Source organism: Misgurnus anguillicaudatus, chromosome 18 (assembly GCF_027580225.2).
Source record: "Misgurnus anguillicaudatus chromosome 18, ASM2758022v2, whole genome shotgun sequence".
NCBI classification, from domain to species: domain Eukaryota; kingdom Metazoa; phylum Chordata; class Actinopteri; order Cypriniformes; family Cobitidae; genus Misgurnus; species Misgurnus anguillicaudatus.
The window spans coordinates 29,399,296-29,424,931 of NC_073354.2; the positions used below are offsets into that span (position 1 = coordinate 29,399,296).

At 35.5% G+C, this 25,636-nt stretch overlaps 2 protein-coding genes across 2 annotated transcripts; both read left to right on the top strand.

Moving 5' to 3' along the window:
• The first annotated feature begins 17,229 nt into the window (after nt 1-17,229).
• On the top strand, nt 17,230-18,607 carry LOC129429450 (C-C motif chemokine 14). Its single transcript, XM_055186154.2, has 3 exons — nt 17,230-18,034; nt 18,186-18,297; nt 18,390-18,607. The coding sequence occupies exons 1-3, from the start codon at nt 17,965-17,967 to the stop codon at nt 18,517-18,519; spliced, it is 312 nt and encodes a 103-aa protein (XP_055042129.2). The 5' UTR covers nt 17,230-17,964; the 3' UTR covers nt 18,520-18,607.
• Nucleotides 18,608-24,716: 6,109 nt separating this feature from the next.
• On the top strand, nt 24,717-25,636 carry LOC129429451 (C-C motif chemokine 13-like). The gene is made up of 3 exons (XM_055186156.2): nt 24,717-24,961; nt 25,123-25,234; nt 25,326-25,636. The coding sequence occupies exons 1-3, from the start codon at nt 24,892-24,894 to the stop codon at nt 25,450-25,452; spliced, it is 309 nt and encodes a 102-aa protein (XP_055042131.2). The 5' UTR covers nt 24,717-24,891; the 3' UTR covers nt 25,453-25,636.

A 25,636-nucleotide genomic window follows, 5' to 3' on the forward strand; every position in this document is an offset into this window, starting at 1 on the left:
CAAGACAAAAGTCTTTTTTTCTTGAAAATCATTTTTTGCAGTGTATAGGTACATAATTTTGTGAGACTGGGTAGTGTTACTTTACCTTTCATCCAAAAATTTTATACAGCAACAGTTCATTGTGACCTTGTCTGCCAAAAATGTGGTTTAACTTGTGCATTAATGCTGTATTCCTCGGGCCAAGAAACGGATCAGTGAACAAATAACCCTGTTAATTTCAATGAATTGGTTGATCTGGTTCACAAATTTGACTGATTCATTCATGAAATACCATGACCCGGTCACAGCAAATGAACTGTAGTTGTGTGGAAAAAACTGCTCAAAGATTATTTATTCATAAAAAAGTGAAATATTTTAAGGATTTGGAATAACATGAGAATGAGAACAAAGGGTTAATTTTTTACTATTCCTTTAATGAATTTATGTGCTTTCGAATTTTACAGACACATTTTACTGTATATTATAATTTAAAACACTCAGAAGAGGATTTCCCTCATTTGTTCGTCTCTCATCATGACACTAAAGCTTCATCATCCATTCATGTGTTGGATTTTTATTAGTTTATTTCAACACAATCTCACAGCAATTTGTCCGTATTTGTACGTATGGCGGCTATTTCGTAATTTGTAAGACCACATTCGTATGTTTTTGTATGATTTGCTTTCGCCTCGTGATGTTAGGGTGGTTCATTTTTTTATTCTAATAATTGTTTATTTTTGTACGATTCACTTCATACAAATTCATACGAATTAGCCAACTCGTAAAATACATACGAATTCCTGTGAGATCTGTTTATTTACACTAATCTGTGTCAAGAGAGGAGATATATAGATTACAACAGAAATCAAAAAAGTCAACCACATTCTGAATCTTTGTATCAGTAGTTAATCTAAATGCACAGCTGTTCAAATGTAACAAGAGAAGCAAAATGTCTTTTATAAGTAGGCCTAGGTGTTATTGTTTTCACGTGAAGGCGGCATCTTAACAAATGCGAGTCCTTTCTAGCCTGACGAAGAGACTGTTAAAACTGTATAGCCGTCAAGTGAGAAGATTCGGTGTTTAGTGTTTTGATGAAAATGTAGAACTAGTATCTGTTAATAGACTGTATGTAATGTAAACATATGTAAACTAACTTGGGTTTTAGAAAACTTACAGAATTCCAGTCTGATGGACAAAAAATGCTGTTGCAATTCAGCGATTTAACTTTATTAAAAATGATATGCATTCAATTGAGCTTTTCTCTCTGATGACTTTTGTGCTCATGTGCATCATATCATTGAAACAACAGCAGTTGTATGCATTTAGTCATATTATACTTTCCCTCATAGTATGAGCATTTAGTGATTCACTGAACTATTTACCTCTATCCACCCCTTGACATGCAGTTATCCAGAGTTGATTCATTTATTCCTGAAGATTATTAGGTGAATTCATGGGGTTTAATGCACTGATGTTTGTAACTGAACTGAATGGCCCTTAATCTGATCTGCTTTGATTTTAATGCCCATTTCCCATGTGAAATAGCTCTGCTTACGCAAACCATACCTCAGTTTCAGGAATCAAAGAGATAAAATTGTCAGATTGAAATGACAAATGTTAAGATAATGAAATTCCTGCATTACAAGCTAGCAGGGCTTTAACCAATAAGCTGCCTCTTTGCCTTTGGACACACCCACTTTAATCAGATTTCTCCCGTAGAAATGTACGGGAGAAAACATATTGTCTTATACTACAATGCTTGACATCCTTTAAAGACTTTCATGGATCAAGTTGCAGTTGAATGTGATTGTCGAATTAAAAAAATCCAACTTTGCTCATAAATTGCACATGGGATGTTTCGTTTTACCATAATGTATCTGCATTTGTTTTTACATGTACATGTGTACTGTATATGGGGTGCAATATGGTTTGCAAGTGTATTGTGAAGTAGTTACACTAAGCACGGATGCCGTGTTTCTCATTGCGTGTTTAAACCAGTGCGTACATGCTGTTCAGAGAGAAATGGATGTTATTCAACTAAATAAAACTCTTAACTCATTTAAAGGGCCGCTGTGTTCTAGTTTTCTGTTTTTGCTTTGAACAAATTGAGTCCAGATAAGAATAATGTCTGTCGAACTTTCAATGCAAGAATGAATGATGAGACTAGAAAAGTTGTCTTTGATTTTAACTATGAAAAAGATGATTGATAAAGTCGAACAGTGCAATGATTAATTTACAATTATTACCATAAATCTACAAAGTTACAGTTATTACAGTTTAGCTCAATTGCTTAAACATTTTTATAACTATGAAAATTTATAATACAAGCTCGGTTGTACAAACGAAATTTTAGTTTTAAGATGAAAACATAACTAAATATTTTAATCAATTTAATCTCTTAAATAAGCACGGAGGCTATTTTGGGGATTTCCGCCTGGATTTGGTCTACCCAATTTCAAAAGCTTCCCATACCCACATGCAGAGGTGTACATACAAAAGTTTGGAATCATTTTACAGGAAACCCTTTGAAATGACATGAAACACTGTTGAAGGTGCTAAACATGGTTGTATGTGTTGTCAGTCCTCTAATAAACACAAAAATAAAAAGCTTTTTTTCTAAAGTCTGTATTTAAACATGTATAACTCTGGCCCTGGGTGCTCCAGCAACCTGCAGAATTTTTTCTCTATCAAAATCTATGCAAAAGTTATTCTATTCCTACTAAAGGGAGATATAAAACCCTTTATGTATTCAATTTACACCTAAAAATATTTGAATTTTCCCCATAACCACATACAGTGGAATAAATGCAATATCTTAATATCATTTTACAGAAAAACCTTTGAAGTTACATAAAAAGGTGCTGTTTGTGACAAATATTGTTATTTATGTTGTTTTTCATGACAAAACACCAAATTTTATTTTTTTATGTTGTAAACACTGTCTTTGAAAGAGAATAACTCTGGTTCTTTGTGCTCTAGCAGACTGAAGTTCTGCTTGTTACCAGCAGCAGGCAGTAAACACCCAAAAAAAAAGAATGATCTCTTTAGCATGTTGCATTCAAAAGTTATTCTTATTTTTACTATTTTTATTTTTACATTTTTCATATAAAAATGCTTTGTTTTGTTTTTTACCTATAATAAATAGCAAGGGATTATTCTTGCACACAACCAAAGAAAATGCTGTGAATGGATTCATTTTTTAGAGTAGGATCTAAGATAAAAGATTGTGTAGCATTTGTGGCTGTGCTTTCTGAGGCAATTCAGGCTCAAGTTTCACGTATGTTTACAAAAGACCATTTTTTACCTAATTATTAATTCGACAATCGTTGGATATGTGATAGATACAATGATAATAGAACAAAAATAACGCTGTAGCCTTATTCCTGACAGTGAGAGCTTTCATTTGATATAAGGCTTGCCCATGTTTGTCATACTTGAAAAATACGAAATATGTAAATATTAAATGATATAAAAAATGTGTGGGGGGGTTATAGTGTAAATTAAGTTTAAATAACTTTCTTACAGTAAAATATATGTCAAAGTGATGCGTATCTGCAGAAAGTAGATTCTAAGCTTTCAAACAGTATCTCATATGGGGTACTGGGTCCACGACAGACCATTCAAAATTAAAATAATATTTTATATTAAGTCATAATAAGTAATTTTGGACCCGGGACAGGGTCCGCCATGTAGAGGAGGTTAAAGGGGTTATGTGATGTTGCTAAAAATAACATTATTTTGTGTATTTGGTGTGTTTTCATTGTTTTAGGTTCAAAAATCATTCTTTTCCATATACCGTACATTATTGCTGCTCATTTATGCTCCTGATTGGTTAGCTATCCAATGCATTGTGACTGGCCAAATAACTTAAATGTATGACGTAACTGTTACGTCCCTTACCAAAACACAGCATCTCCACGACATAGCGGTGGCAATACTACAGCAAGAATAAAAGTTACGCTTTTTTGCATATACATTTGGACGGTGTTGTGCAAATCTTCCCACACAGTGACGTAGATATGTGTTTGAATGAGGCGTTTTAGGAAGGCGTAGATGAGCCTTAATTTTTATCAAGAATATATCTTTGGGTTGAGAATTCTACAGAACTTCTATATGCACAGCCTTAACACTTCAAGGACAAAGAAAAACCTGAAATCGCATCATAGACTTTAAAATGTGAACCCTTTAGCTCACAAACATCCCTGGAAAATGAGATAAACAAGACAGATGGGCATACAGCTCGAAAAAACTGATATAGTGGAGACAGTGCATAATGCTTTCAGCAAATCCTGTCTAAGTGTTAACAGGACCTTCACTATGAGTGATGACTTCCTGTTTATGGCATCATTTACTGTATGTACTAGGAAACACCCAAGTACAGGGTGGATTTTCATCTGGACATAATATTCTTGACACCAGGATATGATAAGCAGGATCACCTGATCTTTGGTCACTACCGGTCACGAAATATCCCAACTCCAAAATATCTCCAAGCGATGGGACATGCAGTACTTGCTTATGAGGAAGCTAGACGTGTAAAAATGTGTAGTCAGTCAACATAGTGTCATTTTCACCGTCAATTAAATGGTAAAAAAATGTATGTGTACTATAAATTTACTATTCAAATGCAAAATTTGACTTCTTTACCAAACAAAATTATAAAATTGAGGGGGGCTGGGGTGGTCCCGGACAAAATGGTTAAGGTTTAAGTTAAGGGTATTTGAGGTTTCTTTCATTAAAATGTTGATCCATTATCTTACTTTGTGAAATTACGGTGACCCTATAATGATGAAGGGGGGTTGCTTAGATGGGGACCCCCATAATCTTAGACATAACACGGCCTGACTTATGGTGTATATGGTGGTGAGTCAATATATAGGACATCTTTGACCTTGAATTCTTCCCATGTCTAAGAGGAAAATTATTTTTTTCCCTGATGCAAAAGCTTCAAACATCCACTGCCGTTGAATCCCTCAGGAAGAGAGGATCTCCATCACATCTGGTTAGAGAAACCATCTGTACTGTATGTGCGTGTCTGTATACATCTGTATGTCCATGTGAATAAGTGAGCGGGAATGTGTGTGCATGTGTAAGTGATGACTAGGGGTCATGAGATTATGTAATAGGCTTTCAACTTTTCACAAAACAGCAATAAAACAAGCAAAAAGGCAAGTATTTTACAATTTGATTCATTTTAATTCTCTCTTTTAAAGATTCAGAGTGAAATAGCTTGTAAAAGAGCAGGCACGATAAATATTACAACTGTTTTATTATCAATGATTAAAAGAATTCCATCATTTTTGACAAACTGAATATGGTTGTCAAGATAAGGATATTAAAAAGGAGGATATGTAGTCATCTTATCAGGTAAAGACCATTAATAATGCTGATAAGATCTATGCGTAGAAAAGGAATGCAGCTCTAATGTATCTAACCGCACATTATACGGTACATATACTGAAAAAGAGAAACTAGCTCTCATGTCTGTTCACAATTATTTCATGTTATGAAACCGGTCCTACGTCATCTTACTGGCACCCGTACAACATATTTTGACCTGTCAAGTCAAACGAACACATTTCTGGAGGGAATGAAAAAGATCTGAGGTGTCCGAACACATTCTTGAGAAGGGTCAAAGAGTTTAAAACTAATATATGACTTGGTTATTCAAGGAATCATTTACATGAAACATTGCACAATAAATGGTCCCAAGCTGTGACTGGGGCAGTACCCTTTAAACAGGCTATATGTGTACCATTAAGGTACCAATATGTACATTTGAGTTATTAGTATGCACTCTTCGGTACCATTATGTAACTCTGAGGTATCTGTACTTTTGAAAGGGTACCGCCCTAGTGACAGATTTTTTTACTATTTTTTCCTGGCATTGTAGGTCAGACTGAATTTCTTTTAATTAATAAATGCCAAAGCATGTGGAAATAAATCACACAAAGTAGATGATACAGAGACGGCAATGAAATTGACTCCATGAGGTACCATGAGTGAAAGAATGTGGCACACATGATCAAGGTTGTTAAAGTTCACATCAGATTGCTAATTGTTTGCACCCAGACTCTCAGTGGAAAGATGAAAATGAGCTGGTCAGCAGTGAGGTGGTATTGGACCTGAACCCGGGACGCGAGGATTCACGAGTCAGTTACTCAGCAATGTGACCTGAAGATGCTTCAGCAATGTGTGCACTATTTATTATGTAAGGAATTGCTTAAAGCAATAACGCTTCACAAGTAAAAAAGATAAATCAAACATAAGCTGTTGGCTTCAAAAGACTATCATTCGGGATGTCCGCGTGTTTAAGCGACTCCACCCCAATAATGTGACATTTAGCCCCGAGAATGCAAATTATAGCAGATATACCCATGCCAAAAATGCAGATTTTACACCGGAACGTGATTTTATTGGAGACCCCCCCTCGAAACGCGATTGGGGATGTGTCCGAAATGCATCAAGGCAGGAAGGCATCACGTCCGAATCTAATGTTAGATTCGTGTCTAAAATTTCGGTGGGTCTTGCTCCGAAAACCTGGCAACCCTGCTATCAATATAGTTGTAGTATCAACAGCTTTTATGCTTTTACTTCTTCTTTTAGAGCTTGACAGCCTGTATAGCTACTATAAACTGTTATTGTCTGGACACACACACACACACACCACACACACACACACACACACACACACACACACACACACACACACACACACACACACACACACACACACACACACACACAAACAAACACTTCAGAACATTTTTATTGATAATATATATATATTTGCATATATATTCATAAATCACTTTTTATTTTGTATGCGATTAATCGCAATTAATCTATAGGTGGGATATGTAAGTCATTTTATTATTTTTAGGTGGACTATCATTTGTGTATACTTTTTTGTGTCTAAGATTTTTTTAAAGAAACATTTACATCATACTACGTGTGTGTAGGCTATGTATGACTGGACAGTGCTGGTTTAATTTTAAAAAACAAAACAGGTCCGCATCATACTTTCCAACATTAGTTTTAACACCTACAATAGTACACACCTACAAGGAACAAAGTCATTAGGTTGTTGCTGTTTGTATTTGTCTCCCCCTAATGCATGACAATAAGTAACGCACCTAAAGCTTTAATGATGTGGGGTTAAAAAGATGCACCCTTTCTACTACCAGTGTCATGGAAAAATGAACAAATTACAGCCTTGAGGCGTGACTTCCAGCTCAGGATAGACCTATTTAAGAATAAAAACCCATATTATTATTTTCAAACAGAAAGATTTGAAGATTTTAAAAAATTAAAGAGATTACGGAGCATAATCAGGAGCATTAAGGAATATTGAGAACAAAGGGGAGATTAAGAAATATTAAGAGAAAATGACATTAAACTTTTACTGTTTAAAACCATTATGGGGCGGTTTCCTGGACAGGAAAACCGTATATGTTTACAAATCGACTTATTTAATATAAACCTTAATGTTTAATTTGAATGGACTTAGATTTGGAATCGTTTCAGCACAACAAAATAAAAAAGAAATTGATTCAGTATTATTGCATAAATGCAAAAAAAAAAAACATAGGCCTAATAGATCTGCCAAAAGGGTATTTTTTTCAATTTAACCTCAATTTAAAAAGGAATCACTTCTTATCAGGGCTTTGTTTAAAATGTTTTTGTGGACACAAAGTCATCATTTCACAGCACACTGCTTTAAGCAACCCCAGGTAGTTTGAATCTATATATACAGTATATAGTTACATTTATACATGCAATTGTGACATCTGTGTGATTGCATATATTACTCTCTTATCTATGTGTTTGGGAGGAAAAACAGGATGCGACATCCCTGTGGGCAGCCCTGGTGAGACTTTTCTGGCCGTGGCCAAATATTGAACCTCTCTCCTTAAGATGGGTGAAGGACGCCCAAGGTCAGTGTTCCATCTCTCATGGCCAAATTTACAACCCGGCCCACTCATGCCTAGATACAATAGCCCATTCAGATTTATCACCACCCTCACATTACTGAGCTCAAGTCTGTTTCGATGCATCTCTGCAAACTTCCTGTTGTGGTTATTATTATCGCAAATGATGACTTGTTGTACGGGGAATTATTCTGCCAGACAAAACTTCTAAGAATATAGTAATATCAAATTCAATAAGAAGTTTTTATTTATGCTATGTTTTTGGTGCTCAAATCTAACGCTGATGTTAATCCATTATTTTCTCTATTTTTATCTACTTGTACTTTATATAGCTGTTTATAGCTGTGCCTACCATAGCCTGCCCCATGACTGCCTTGCTTGAGAGTATTTTTTAAACTAGATGTCTTTCTGTACTATCTACAACCTGTCAAAGTACACTTGAGTCACCTTTAAAGCGCTTTTCTAAGAAATGTCAGTAAAGAATGTTAACTAGACGTCAAATTTTATAGGTGCGCTTGCAGCAAAATGTAAATGCAAGAGATTGACCTTTGAGTAGAGGTTACATGCGGAGGATGGAACGGAGAGGATCACAAAAGTCCCGTGTGCACTGGCAAAGTTCATTAAGTGATTTTTTTCACTGGCATATTTTACATAAAACCAATGAAGTGATATGCACGCAAGGGTTAAATCAAGAAAAATATTGAAAATATGTTTTTTTTTTTTTTGAGAAGAGGAAGTAATCTGATACATAAGAGAAAAGAGATGGAAAGAATTATGATCCATTACTGTTGTGCTCAGGGTACTGTTTCAAATCTCAAATGTTTGTAATGCAAGTCACTTTGGATAGAAGCATTTGCCAAATGCAACAATATTATTACACGTAACAGCATGTATGTAAATGTATCACCATGTACCTCCCAAATCCAATAGCTCCATTAAACTTTATTCAGATCCTCAGATTCAAACTTCTTGTGCTTAATTTTCTATTTACTGCCTTATGCTACGTACACACCAAACGCGGGGCATCACTTTACTCGCTCTAGATTACTCGCGGGATTTAACTTCGTGTCATGCAAATTTTTCCCTTGAGGTGGAAATTTTTAACTTGGGCGAAGAAGCATTCGAGGCAAATAGCGCGTCTTTTCGCGGCAAACGCGCCACCCATATCGCGTCATTTGCATCGCCCCACACGAGGACGTGTCTTTACATTGACTTTGTATGTAATCGCTCAAATCGTTGAACCCGTGTCTGGTGTAGACCCACAGTAATGCTACGTACACACCAAACGTGGGGCATCGCGTTACTTGCTCCAGATTACTCGCGGGATTTAACTTCATGTCATGCGAATTTTTCCCTTGAGTTGAATATTTTCAACTTGGGCGAAGAAGCATTCGAGGCAAATAGCGCGTGTTTTCGCGGCAAACGCAGCGCACATATCACATCATTCGCATCGCCCCACGCGACGGCCCGTCTTTGCATTGACTTTGTATGTAATCTACTGGCGGAAATCGTTGAACTCACGTCTGGTGTAAACCCACATTAATGCTACGTACACACCAAACGCGTACTCGCTCTAGATTACTCACGGAATTTTACTTCGTGTCATGCGGATATTTCGCTCGAATTTAATATTTTCAACTTGGACGAAGATGCGTTTGATGCAAATAGCGCGTTTTTGTGGCAAGTGCGCCGCCCAGATCGCGTCATTCGCATCGTACCACGCAAGGATGCATCTGATCGCGTCTTTACATTGACTTTGTATGTAATCTACCCACGCAAATCGTTGAACTCGCCTCTGGTGTGAACCCACAGTAATGCGACGTACTCACCAAACGTGGGGCATCGCGTTACTCACATTAGATTACTCGTGGGATTTAACTTAATGTCATGCGAATTTTTCACTCGAGTTGAATATTTTCAACTTGGGCGAAGACGCGTTTGAGGAAAATAGCGCGTTTTTGCGGCAAGCGCGCCACCCATATCGCATCATTCGCATCGCCCTACGCAAGGACGCGTCTGATAGCGTCTTTACATTGACTTTGTATGTAATCTACTCGCGCAAATCGTTGAACTCACATCTGGTGTGAACTCATGGTAATGCGACGTACACACCAAACGTGGGGCATCGCATACTCTCTCTAGATTACACGCGGGATTTAACTTCGTGTCATGCAAATTTTTTGCTCTAGTTGAATTTTTTCAACTTGGGCGAAGACGCGTTTGAGGCGAATAGCGCGTTTTTGTGGCAAGCGCGCCACCCAGATCGCGTCATTCGCATCGCCCCACGCAAGGACACGTCTTTACATTGACTTTGTATGTAATCTACTCGCGCAAATCGTTGAACTCACATCTGGTGTGAACTCACGGTAATGCGCCGTACACACCAAACATGGGTCATCGCATTACTCGCTCTAGATTACTCGCGGGATTTAACTTCGTGTTATTCGAATTTTTCACTCGAGTTGAATATTTTCATTGAACTCGCATCTGGTGTGAACCCACAGTAAGACCTTTAAACAATTAGAAGTGCATTGGTGATGACCAAAATAAGTTTAAAAGCACCCATATCTGGGATGTTTCCGACAATCTTCTTTTGCTCTTGTCAGGGTTTGTTTACATTTTTAAAGTCTCATCTCATGAGAAATTTTCCCAAACTAACTTCTGCTCAGCAGTAAGAACTCCCAGCTGTGCTTATGGGTCAAAGCCTCTGCTCCTATCAAAAGAGGCTGATGTGTGTGTTTGGACATGTTTTAAGATATTCATCCACCCTCAACTGTCCTTATGTAAATATTTGAAAATAAAGGGAATTAAAAATTATATACTATGCTATTTATTCAAGTAGCCTTTTAAAATAGCTTATATTAGTACCTCAGTACATATTGGCACCAAATGTATAGGCCTACATACAGTATCTGTACCTACAGTGAATGGTACCTGACTTTTTTAAATGGTACTGTCCCAATGATGGCTGAGGACCTTTTTTCTGACTATGCCAGTGCAAATCATTCCTAAATTCAGTTCATAGTTGGCAAATAGTGATATCGACTTAGCCAACATTGGCACTTGCCAACAAAATACCTCTTATGGAGTTGTTTACCGTCTCCTGTGCACTTGAATTCATCCCAGGCCACAGCGTTCATCTAGAACAGTCGTCTTTGTAAAGATATTTCCCATGACCTGATGTTGTGGGCAGAATGGAGTTTCTGTTGTGGCTTTTTTGCAGGGTAACCTTTAGGAAATGTATTGGTGTTTGAAAATAGATCTTTCAAACAGATAATCAAACCACAACCACATCATTGGCTTTAATCATCAAACGTGTCATATTGTATATACAGTAGTACACAGTCATGTACTGTCTGTATTATGATATACTGAAGGAGATCTTATTCTTTTATATTTAGATTTTTTGGAGTTGCATGGAGTTATTGTTGTGTAAGTGTGTCATAAAATATCGTTGTCATTTTAAATGCAATCTTGATGATGGATGAAATGGTTTGTTTTTCAATTGATAACAGTGACGAACAACATGCAATGAATGAAATAAATGACATTCCTAGGAGACCACAGTGTATCCTACCTACGTAAACAGATAAGAAAGGATTGAGGAAAGTCAAAAATACAGACAGTACTCTTTAAAAAGGTACATAATCCTGTTTTCCTATTTTTATCAGTCTCTTGTATCCTGTGTAAAGAAAAATTGCCCATGGGCGTAAAGGGGGACAGGATGTATTTCACTAGATGTTACTGAAATCAATGTGATGGTTATGGATGACACAGATAATTCCAGTGTAGTAATTATAATAAAATCACAGTTATTATTTTATACATTTGGGGCGGTTTCCCAGACAGGGATTAGACTAGTCCTAGACTAAAATAAATTTAATAGCTGTCCAAACTGAAAACAACTTGCACTGACATATCTTAAAATACATCAGTGCGCTTTGTTTTGCCTCAAAATGCACACAGGTAAAGTTTTTAGTGATGCATGTTTGTTAAAAGTAGTTATATTTCCTGATTAAACTAAGGCCTAGCCCTGGCTTAAGCTAATCTCTGTCCGGGACAGAAAAAAACATGATTGTGACATGATCTTGGAGATTTATAATACAGTTATGTCCCATTAAAATCTATAAACTGTAAAAAAATCTTTTTACTTTCAAATTTGAAAGTATAATCAACTTTTACAAAATGACATTTTTTATCTTGACTAGTTGCTGTTGCATAAAATAAAGTTGAATTAGCTAGTCAAGATGAAAAATATTTTTTTGAAATCATTTGTAAATCCAAATTAATTATACTTTAAATTTAAGTGCAACATAAATTTTTACAGCATACTTTCTGTGTACTTTTTGTGAAGAGCAATAAAATTTAAGGAGTCTAAATGACTTCACTTGCAACAGCGCTTCCTAGTGGCCCTTCTTTGTAAATTCTTCAATGAATTATCCCATTTGATGCTGTTCATTTTTGCTGAAAGATATTCTGATATCCAAATGTCCCTTATTTGTGAGTATCTCACAAATTATTGTATTTATTTATTATTGTAGTATTTAGTTTATTGTTTAAATTATGTTGCTCAATTGATAGAGCATTGTGTTAGCAACAAAGGTTATTGGTTTGATCCCAGGGAACATATACTGCTAAAATGTTTAGCTTGAATACTCTAAGTCACTTTTGATAAAATCACTTGCCAAATGCATAAATGTACTTTTTTATAAGAGTTTTTGAGCAAAAAATAAAACCACAAGTTTTTGCTGGCACACATCAGCACGTTTAAAAAAAAATCACTGTAAAATGCAGGCTTACTGTACAGCTGTAGGGACACATTTTAAAGCATTTTAAATATTCCCCTATTCACTGTAGAAAATGCAGCATGAAGTTAAAACAACTTGGTCAATTGGTCAAACTATTTTTTATTTTAACCTGTGAATAGTTGACATTAGTTATAAAAAGTTGAAGCTGTTTAACTTAATTGTTTAAGTTAAAGTAGTGTTCAAAAATGTGTTGATTTGACAAATTGCTGCATTTTTTACAGTGTATTGTTGATCATATCCACATATTAGTATGCATGTGGACCAGGAATATCCCAATCAGTGTTGGGTGTAACTAGTTACTAAGTAATTAGTTACTGTAATTAAATTACTTTTCCTTTGAAAAAGTAAAGTAAGGGATTACTCTTATTTTTCTTGTAATCTAATTACAGTTACTTCTGATGTAACTAAATACTGTGTATGGACTCTAAACAATTATATATACTATAATACAATAGTGGATTTTACATGGTTTAAATTTACAATTCTCACTATTAACTGGTTGATTATTAGCATTAATATTAATGAGATGCTGGCTGTTTATTAACACTTAATAGCACATATTAATGCCTGATTCTGCAAAACCTTATTCTACATCTTTAACCCTCCCCATTTCTACCTATACTTAAAATGTATAACTTCTTTAGTATTAGTAGTTGGAGTATATTGAGGCAAAAGTAGTTAATAGTTAGTTAATAGAGAGAATTGGACCCTAAAGTGGGACCAGAATAATTGAACTACTTTTATATATTATTTATTCGAGCCATTTCAAGCCTATCCTTGTATCATGTACTAAATAGGATTTAGAAAGTAATTAGTAATAAGTAATTAAATACTTTTTGGATGGAGTAATTTGTAAAGTAATTTAATTACATGATTGAAGATGTAATTAGTAACTAGTAATTAATTCCTTTTTTTGAGTAACTTACCCAACACTGATCCCAATACATTATTTATTAAACCAGGTGAGAATGTTTCTTATTTAAGATCTGTGTGATTAACTAGATATAGCCTTAAAGACATATAGTTTTACAAAAGAATAACAATTATCTAATATACTGTATATCTACACTCACCTACAGGATTATTAGGAACACCTGTTCAATTTCTCATTAATGAAATTATCTAATCAACCAATCACATGGCAGTTGCTTCAATGCATTTAGGGGTGTGGTCCTGGTCAAGACAATCTCCTGAACTCCAAACTGAATGTTAGAATGGGAAAGAAAGGTGATTTAAGCAATTTTGAGAGTGGCATGGTTGTTGGTGCCAGACGGGCCGGTCTGAATATTTCACAATCTGCTCAGTTACTGGGATTTTCACGCACAATCATTTCTAGGGTTTACAAAGAATGGTGTGAAAAGTGAAAAACATCCAGTATGCGGCAGTCCTGTGGGCGAAAATGTCTTGTTGATGTTAAAGGTCAGAAGAGAATGGGCCGACTGATTAAAGCTGATAGAAGAGCAACTTTGACTGAAATAACCACTTGTTACAACCGAGGTATGCAGCAAAGCATTTGTGAAGCCACAACACGCACAACCTTAAGGCGGATGGGCTACAACAGCAGAAGACCCCACCGGGTACCACTCATCTTCACTACAAATAGGAAAAAGGGGCTACAATTTGCACAAGCTCACCAAAATTGGACAGTTGAAGACTGGAAAAATGTTGCCTGGTCTGATGAGTCTCGATTTCTGTTGAGACATTCAGATGGCAGAATGAGAATTTGGCGTAAACAGAATGAGAACATGGATCCATCATGCCTTGTTACCACTGTGCAGGCTGCTGGTGGTGGTGTAATGGTGTTTGGGATGTTTTCTTGGCACACTTTAGGCCCCTTAGTGCCAATTAGGCATTGTTTAAATGCCACGGCCTACCTGAGCATTGTTTCTGACCATGTCCATCCGTTTATGACCACCATGTACCCATCCTCTGATGGCTACTTCCAGCAGGATAAATGCACAATTTCACAAAGCTCTAATAATTTCAAATTGGTTTCTTGAACATGACAATGAGTTCACTGTACTAAAATGGCCCCCACAGTCACCAGAGCTCAACCCAATCTTTGAGATGTGGTGGAACGGGAGCTTCGTGCCCTAGATGTCCATCCCACACATCTCAACTGCAAGATGCTATCCAATCAATATGGGCCAACATTTCTAAAGAATGCTTTCAGCACCTTGTTAAATCAATGCCACGTAAAATTAAGGCAGTTCTGAAGGCGAAAGGGGGTCAAACACAGTATTAGTATGGTGTTCCTAATAATCCTTTAGGTGAGTGTATGATGTGACCAGTGTTTCTCAAAGTGTGGGGAATATGAACATTATTTGGTCATTTTTGTGCCCATCTCTATTAATTCCTTTATTTAAAGCTCAAAATGACACATTTAAATATAAGTCTAACTGAAAAACATCAGACTGAAGAAAATGTCAGGTGGAACCATAGCCTAATAAAAACTGCCGAAAAGAAAGTATGATGACTTTTGTCACAGACAAAATGGAAACACAGTTATTTCATTCAAAGTAATAATACATTTGCACGTTTATTTTCTCTATTGAAAGTATTCTCATAAAATATGATGTGATTAAATAAATTTCAACAGTTAAACTCAAAGCCTAGTTGATTATTATTTTGTTGGGGTGATTTGGGACAGGTGGGGCTCGGAATCCTTCCCCTCCAATGTGGGGAATGTCAGAAAAAGTTTGAGAAACACTGCTACAGAGATGGGAATTAAATACCATTTGATTACCAGGTAACTGTGAGGTTGAAAGGGGAAAATTCAGAGTCAGTTCTCAGACCTTTCCACCCCCTGTGGTTCTATTTAGAGCGCTGTGGTTCCATATCTCACTTTTGCAAAAACCCACATCTACCTTTGCACCAGAGATTACTAAAATCTTAACTTAATGTAGAAAGAGAGACAAAAACATGAAATGACACTAAGAAATATTTATTATAAGTAGCAGTGTAGTTAAAAATCTATGTTATAGAAATGGTGTAAACGTATCTTTAAAAAGATCTTTAGTCCATGATATCTAAATTGAACGACTTTACTTTAAAATCATGTTCTTGGTACATTCTCTCTTTCCAAACAAAGAAATAATGCATACATATGAGTAATCATTTATAAGATCAAATGGCATAAAATACTTTAATACAAGAACATGGAATACAAGACTTTTTTTCTTCTTGGCCCTGAGCTACCCAAAAATAATCAAATACAAATATAATACACATAAAGGTAACTATGAATATTAAGCTGACATTTCAGGTCATGCTGATCATAACAGTTCATATGAATATTTGTTTTTGAGGTGACATTGTGGTTTTTTAAACACAGGCTCAAACTGATTAACTATTTTAGCCGAGAAATAATTGCACAAGACACAGCGCAACTTAAAAATGGAAATCCAGCTGTCTTTTATTCTTTCATGGAAAAAACAACATGGTTTTAAACAGATACAATGTTATGATGTGGTTAAGTGATGTAACGTGGGAACAGTTAAGGTAAAGATGACTAATGACCCACGTGTAAAAACCAGAATTGCTCAAATTATGGTAAACGCAATAAATTTCAGACAGTAAAAAAAGAAAGAAACACTGTAAAAAAAGTTGAGTAAACGAAAATTTCAAGTCAACCTATCGCACAAACATTTATGAGTAAACTCAGCTAACAAGGACCAAAGTCCATCCAACTTAAAAAATTGCGTTAACATCACAAGTTGTCACAACATAAATATTTATGTTAATCAAACTAATAAGAAGGTGATGTAGTTCAGCTAACTAAATTTCCTGAGTAATCCAAACTTAAAGTTAGTACGAAGTAGTTACTTAAGTTCTCTCAACTAAGATTACAACTGTCCCAACACAATTCAAGCATCTATCCATAAAGTTATCCAGTAAAGGGCAATTTAGTATATCCAGTTCAGCTAACCACACAGAAAGGTCTCCTGGACAGAGGTTTTGTCTGACTTAGCCCTTGCTTGAAGCAGAGACCTTTTTTGCTGTGAGGCAACAATGATGCGCGCTATCCCACTGTGCCGAACCTCTACACTGAACAGACACTTCTCAATCATGGTAACAATGAACAAACATCATTCTTTCAAAATAACTTAACATATATACAACATATAACTAACATTAACAATATAACAATATAAATTAATCCAGCAAACATTAAAACAGTCATTTTTTAGTAAATATTAACCAAAGAAGTGAACATGTCGCAATGCATGCTGGGAACCATTCAGACCATTGTTTTTTTTAATTGTTTGTTCAGATTACTCAGTTTGGCAAGTTGGGTAAACGAGTTGGACAAAACTTACATATCTAAGTCCAGTCAACAAAATAATATTTGTTAGCTGGATGATTCTGCTTATTTCATTCAGTAAACACATAATAATAATTGAACCCTTCAACAAAAAAATCTTTGTTCAATTTACTTAATTATCTTTGTTGAAAGGACAATCTGGAAGTTGGATTTTTTTACAGTGAACTAATGTAAACATATACAGTGTTATTCAAGCATGCTGTTTCAATCTTAAACTGATAACATATGATAGTAAACCATGATAAAGCATTATCTGTTTGTGTAGTATAAACTCAATGAGTAACTGTTGATATTAACCGAGCTCAGATGACACTGTGTGCAGATCTGTTAACCACACTCAACATTTTCAGTCTAACCACTTTCCACCTTTACCCATCAGTAGAGTGAACATTTCCTGCATCACGAGCCCCAGACTCATTTTAGACCATGCATCTGCAGAAAGGGACTTTTCTTGCATTGCATTGCACTTAAAAACACGGGGCAGAACTTGTAACCTCAAAATGCAGACGTAAGGTTTATTCAAGCTGTTTAAAACTGGCTTGATTTGTAAGTGGGGTCCTTCACAAATCCCTAAAGATATTTTACTTGGACTGTGCCTGTAAAAGAGCCAAAAGTTTAATAGTACAATCTCAAATCAGATCCTTTTTTTAAGGTTACCATTGTCAGCAACTCACACAGGTTCACATAAATGGGGAGGGGTACAGGACGTAAAACCCTCTATAGACCACATAATGGTTTTCCCCATGCTTGTGATGTCACTTGGACCGAACCTAGGGGTTTGTGTAGTGAAAAAAGTACCGTGCCAACTTGTGGACGCACACCTTATAAAGCGGGTGGAATCGGTAAGGTGATCAAACTCAAGACGACCTGCCACTGACAACACAACTAAATCTACTGAACAACAACAACCAAAGACTCCAACATGAAGCTTCACTGCATCTTCATCGCCTGTCTCGTCCTCGTCGCCCTCTGCTCACTGGCAAACAGCGAATGTATGTTTTTCTCCTAACCTTGATTTTTACGCATGACGGCCTAAACTTTAAAACAAGCATTATTGACAAAGTTAAATAATATCAGGCATTTTTTTACTGTTAGATAATTAATATATACTGTTATAATGTTTTTTCTTTCTTTTTCTTGCAGTCATCCAAGGTCCTGATAAATGCTGCTTTTCTTATTCCAATGTGAGAATCCCACTGAAGCAGGTTGTCAGTTACCATACAACTCATCTTGAATGCCACAGGAGTGGAATCGTGTAAGTTTATCTTGTTGTGTGTAAGTTCGAATCAATAGCAATTCTGAATCTGTGATGTGAAATTAAGTTACATCATCTTTTTGAAAATCCAGTTTTGTCACAAACGCTGGAAATGAGATCTGTACCAACCCGAACGAGAGATGGGTTCAGAGACTGGTGAACTTGGTGGACGCTCGCAACCTGAAAGAGATATCAGATGACAGCTTTGACAGAAGTGCTTAAGATGTGAACGGCTCTTTGTTTTCAAACTCAGTGGTTTTGGAACAGATTTTTAAACTTTTATTTAAAAAGGAAAATGAAGGCACCTGTTGGTTTTGAAAATTGGTATTAAAAGCCTGTTTAAGCTGTGAATTTTTATTTTATTTTATTTAACCTGTTCAAATTTTTGACATAACTATACAAATAAACAATATAAAAAACTTGTACGATTTGTGTGACTGTTTGGAAAAAGGTGTTTTCTTTCTTTTCTAAAACCTTATGTGTCAGTTTCCTGAACAGAGCTTAAGTTTAGGCCTAGACTAAAATACATGCTGCCTTAACTGAAGATTGTTTGTACTGACATATCTTAAAGGGGACATTTCACAAGACTTTTTTAAGATTGCAAATAAATCTTTAATGTCCCCAGAGTGCATATGTGAAGTTAAAGCTCAAAATACCATATAGATAATTTATTTTAGCATGTTAAAAGTAACACTTTGCAGGTGTGAGCAAAAATGTGCCGCTCTTGGGTGTGTGCTTTAAAAAGCAAATGAGTTGATCTGCACTAAATGGCAGTGCAGTGGTTGGACAGTGCAAATAAAGGGGTGGCACTATCCCCTTCTGACATCACAAGGGGAGCCAAATTTCAATTACCTATTTTTTCACATGCTTGCAGAAAATGGTTTACCAAAACTAAGTTACTGGGTTGTTGTTTTTTTACATTTTCTAGGTTGTTAGCAGGGCCTGAAATTAACACCCGACCACGCGCCAAATGCGGGTGGATTTTGCAATTGGCGGGTAACTCTGTCAATCTAGCGGCCACATTGGCGGGTAGCCATTGGGAATCAGTGATGCGCGGGTCAATGTATAAACAACCCGCTCCTGACCAACGTTTTCAACAAACCCGCCTGCAATTGTTTAAAATAGTTAATTGGCAACTTAATTTCAAACGACCCGACCGAACGCGGCCCGAATATCATTAAAATATTTTTGGATGACTCGTAACGAAGGGTGACCACAGGCACCTGCTCATTTCTTATCATTCCGCGCATCACTGATGCGAATTGAGTGATTCATTGAAAGGATGCGACTGCTGTTTCGCAACATTCATCATGCGATTGGAAAGAAGATTAGGGACTTCTCTGACTACGTTTATGCGAGTAAGCATTAAACTGTTGGTGAGATGTGATGAAAATGCAATGCTGACATAGGCTACAGTACAATTACAGTTGCACAGATGTAGTGCTGTGACGGATCAGAACTCTTTATGTGTAAACTTAAGAGTTGCGCTACTGTGTCTTATACAGTAGTACATTACCATACATTTTGCGAATAATGAAAAACAATGTATGTGGGGCGACTGTTTATGCACGCAGTTTGGAATTCCTCCTCCGTCTGTGTGTGAGCGCGGGTTAAAGGGCACTCAATAATGCACATCAGAGAGACGCGTTTCTAAAAGCAAGTGTACATAAAATATTTCTGTTCTTGATAGAGCACATATAAAAAAATGATCTTCACAGTATTCTTTTTAATAAAACATTCCTTTATGTTTTAAGAGTCAAAAACCAGTCTGTGCTTATTTGGTCTTAAAGAGACAGTAACCTCAATTAACATACTTAAGTCTGTGTCAGTAATGTTAATCTAACAACCTAAGATAAATAGAAAATCACTTTTGTAGCTCTAAAAAATAATTATAATGAATTCATACAATATAAAGACACTGTTCTCATTCACTATTCAGGCAAAAAAATAACTAAACTGGCTGGTAAAAAGTCACTGTGGCAGGTGGATTTCTAAATCCACCTGCCATAGTGGCTGGTGGTCAAAAAAGTTAACTTCATGCCCTGGTTGTTAGAAGCACTGTGGACCCAATTATAGCACTCAACATGATTTTCATGATATGTCCCCTTTAAAATATATTAGTGCCATTTTTTAATCTCAAGATGCACACCAGTATTGTTTTGTAATGTATGTTTGTTAAAACTACTATAATTTCCTAATATAACTAAGCCCTAATCCTGTATTATTTTAAACCCTGTCTGTGAAAGCAACCACCCATGTACAGGTGCTGGTCATATAACTAGAATATCTAAAAATCCTTTCTTTGTACTGGTCTTAAGTAATATTCTATTTTTCTGATATGAATTTGGGATTTTTCTTAGTGGTCAGTTATAATCATCAAAATTAAAAGAAATAAACCTTTGAATGGAATAAATCATCTTTTTGATGAGCAATTAAAAGAGTAGTAACAAAAAACACACTTCTATTGGTGACATGACTAAAGCATTGTTTATATACTCGCTGACAGCGCACTTTCCTCTCCACACATACAATGTGTTTATGACGCTGCTGTGCGATTCTTTAAAATGACTGAGGTCGACTCCAGTAAGCGGGTCACGAAGTAGTGCTAAGTAGTTTACTGAAAAAATACTAAAACCTTAGGAAAATTAACCATGGTTTTCCTATGGTATTTGTAGTTAAACGATAGTAACCGCAACTTCTTCACTGTCTCACAAGATCTAATTTAACCATTATATTTTAGCTATTAACTAAATTATGATAAAAAAACTAATTCGCCAACAGCAATCCACCAAAAACATGTTTACTATATGATTACTATAGTAAACCCATATATATATATATATATATATATATATATATATATATATATATATATATATATATATATATATATATATTTATTGATTTATTGATTTATTTATACATATTTAAATATATTTTTTTAATAAAGAATATTTGTAAAATTAGAACAAAAAAATTATATACAGCTAAATTTACGTGGACATCCACACTGAATTGAACAATTATCTCAAATACTATATTTCTTTTGTTAAATATTTTTATTTAACCTCCTAAATAAGTGGATATCACATTTTTTGCCCTTTGTACCATAATACTTAATTCTGTGTACCAGGAATCTGTTGCACACAAACATGGACACTAACACTACTTCATGTTCAAAGAAAAATATTTGATTATTATATATATATATTTGTTCTTCCTAACCCCAAAATAGCTGGAAGAAATATGAAAAAAGGACAAACCAAAGCTCGGGTCTTAGGAGGTTAAGATTCTTATAAAACGTACGCTTTTGATTTCATTCCTTATTCAACCGTAAATACAAAAATACCCAATAGTTTTTTAAAACCCTATATAAATTATTAATTTTAAGTTCACTTAAAGTATTGTTTAAAGACTTAATATCTTGTTCCGCATAGACGGATCATAGAGTTGGCGGTGCCTCAAACCTTTTAGCGTGGGATATAGATCCACACTAAAAGTTACAAAATTGCTCATGTGCAAAGCCACATGAAATTAGGCCTTGTGCACTCAAAGCACACAACCGCCTACTCCACAATGACACAATTTTTGCCATGCGGACTACGCGCTCATGTTGACGCATAAATATACAGTATAATTCAGAATCCATGGGTCTTTAAAAATAGCTCTCCGACCCCTAACGTGTGGTTTTACTTCAGTTAAAAAAAAACATGGTTACTGTAGTAAAACCATGGTAACCACAAAATTACCATGGTTCTGACAACCATGGTTTTCAAAAATCATAGTTAAACCATGGTTAGTGTAGTAAACACTCTTAGAAAGGATGTGTAATTTTTAACACATCTTTGTGCGTTAAGCTTTTAACACATTATGTGTAATTTTAACACATTGTGTGTCATTTTGTGTTAATTTTGTGTTAAATATAACACAGATTGTGTTAAAAGTAACACAAAATGTGTTGTTTCAATAATAACACAAAGATGGGTGGATTCTGGGACAACGCATTTAGTGTGTTGTCCTAGAATCAACACTAATGTGTTGTTTTTAACACATTCATTCTAAGAGTGAAACCATAGTTTTGCTGATAGTAATCAATACAACAAAAAACATGGTTACTACAATTTTACCACAATAAAACCATGGTTAATTTTCATAAGGGGACCTCTGTGGCTTAACGGTGGTAGAGCAAGAAATCTGAATTATTGGTTTACTCTTAGAAAGGATGTGTTAATTTTTTACACATCTTTGTGCGTTAAGCTTTTAACACATTATGTGTAATTTTAACACATTATGTGTCATTTTGTGTTGATTTTGTGTTAAAATATAACACAAGTTGTGTTAAAAGTAATACAAAATGTGTTGTTTCAATAATAACACAAAGAGATGGGTGGATTCTGAGACAATGCATTTAGTGTATTGTCCCAGAATCAACACTAATGTGTTTTTTAACACATTTATTCTAAGAGTGAAACCATAGTTTTGCTGATAGTAATCAATACACCAAAAAATATGGTTACTACTACACTTTTACCACAATAAAACCACGGTTAATTTTCGTAAGGGGACCTCTGTGGCTTAACTGTGGTAGAGCAAGAAATCTGCATTATTGGTTGGAATCAAACCCGTTTTTGTAAAAATTACACAAATAAAAATTTTTTTATTACAAATTGGGTTACCAACCAAAGCTAAAGCTTTGCTAAATGATTCATTACCGTGCTCACATTAAAAAACATGTCTAATCTTTAGTGGGAGAAAGTGCACAGTGATGCTGACTTTTTTGCTTTGACAATTTCCTGTCAACACATGAAGAGTACTGCAGTGACACATGAAAAGAGACATCTAGGCATTTAATATTCTTCCAAAACAGCTAATACAGCGCTGTGGTTTAGGTTGCATTGCTAGGTCATTTTCAGATTATATCACATGAGTGTTTGTTTTTGTGGTGACATTGTGGTTTGATGAACATACAGTACTCTTGATCAGTGGTCTCCATTATGAGTCTGTGAGATGCCCGCAAAAGCACATTCCATTATTAGCCTCAATTTTAATATTTATTAATTACATTTTTTATATTAGCTTGGCTTCTTTTGTGTATGTAAACATTTTAAAAAGGGATGCAATCGGCCTCGATACCACATTTTCTAAAGTACTCGTACTCGTTAAAAGTCCCCCAATACCGGGGATCGATACCACGGCCTGAGAAATGTTTATGTTTGAGCGGCGTGTATGTGGTTAAATGCCTCTTGTGTTGTCCAAAGAGGCAGAGTTTACAACAAACTGGAAAACTAGTCCCTTGTTTTTTTGTTAAATTATATGACTAAAGCTGTTACCTGTAAATTTTTAAATCATGTTTTTTTATTAAGTACTCGGTATCGGCAAGTACTGAAATCCAAGTACTCTTACTCATATTCCAAAAAAAGTGGTATCGGTGCATCCCTAATTTTAACGATAAAACAAGTAAAATAAAATAAAATAAAATCAACAAGTAAAACAAAAACACTTTGAGTATAGGCTATATAAAAAGCTGCCTCTAGATACACCGTTGTGTTACAGTTAATTGGAAACACACAGAGTAACTCTCATTACTCACCTCACGTGCACACAGCACACTCAATTATGGAACATAGACACACAGTATATGGAGCATATCAACCACAAAAGCCATTTATTGCATACTATAGCACAACTTAAATGGAAATCCAGTCATAGAAAACATAATGTCCATAGACAATACAAGTGATGGTGTTGAGGAAATGATGTCAAGGGGACAAATGACCCCACACGTGTAAAGACCACATTAGCTCAAATGTGTGAGGACAATATTAAAAAAAAACTTTTAAAACTTTTTTTACTTTCTGTATAAAGACATATACAGTATAACATAAGCATGCAGTTTTAATATAAACTGATCACACAGATGATAACAAATAATAAAGCATTATCTGTTCATGTAACTTATATTTACTGAGTTCAGATGACACTGTGTGCGATCTGTTAACCACACAAGACACTTTCAGTCTAACCACTTTCCACCTTCAGCCATCACAAATGAACAATTTCCTGCATCACGAACCCCATACTCAACTTACAGACACCATGCATTTACAAAAAGGGACTTTTGTCGCATTGTACTTCAGAACATGTGGTAGAACGTGCAACTGTAAAATGCAGATTTACAAGACAGATACGAAAAATAAAACTGGCTTGATTTTTAAGTGGGGTCCTTATGAGGGTCCTTCAAAAAAAAAAAAACGTAAGAAATTTTACTTGGAATGTGGTCAGAAAAGGCCCAATATGACAAAATCAAACGATACGCATTTGTCAGGTTACCTTTGTCAGCAATTCAGGTTCACAGAAATGGGGAGGGGTACAGGACGTAAAACCTCTATAGACCACATCATGGTTTTCCCCAGGCCTGTGATGTCACTTTCTCCTTATGGACCAAACCTAAAGGTTTGTGGTGGCAAAAAGTACCGTCCCACTTGTGGACGCACACCTTATAAAATGGACCGCTTCGGTGAAGTGATCAAACTCAAGACGACCCGCCACTGACAACACAACAAAATCTGACTAACGACGACCACAGACTTCAACATGAGGCTTCACTGCATCTTCATCGCCTGTTTCGTCCTCTTCGCCCTCTGCTCACTGGCAAACAGCGAAGGTACGGCTTTTTCATAACCTTAATTTTACTTTTACAAGTGATGGCGTAAAATGTTAAAACGTCTATATTTGCAAGGTTACATTTAGAACAAAATTATTTTTTATACTGTTAGTAAATGAGTAAACTGTATTTACGGTTATTATGTTTTTTTTCCCATTTAGCCGCCCAAGGTCCTGATAAATGCTGCTTTTCTTTTTCCAATGTGAGAATTCCAGTAAAGCAAGTTGCCGCTTACCATATAACTCATCTTGAATGTCGTGGAAGAGGAATCATGTAAGTTTCTCTTGTTGGGTTATTTTGAATCAATATCAATTGTGAATATGTTCGGTAATAACTGAGAAACGTTGTCTCTTTGAAAATCCAGTTTCGTCACAAACGTTGGAAAAGAGATCTGTACTGACCTTAATGAGAAATGGGTTCAGAGACTGAAGAACATGGTGGACGCTCGCAACCTGAAAGAGACAGAAACCAGCACTGAGAAAAGTGTTTAAGATGTAAACCGTTCATTGCTATTCAAACTCTATACTCAACAGTTTTGATACAAAACATATTTTTAAGTTTTTATTTAAAAGAGAATGCATGCACCTGTTCATTGGTTTTGGACAATGTTATAATATATTAAAACCATGTTTAAGCTATGATTTTTTTATATTCAACCTGTTACATTTTTTATAA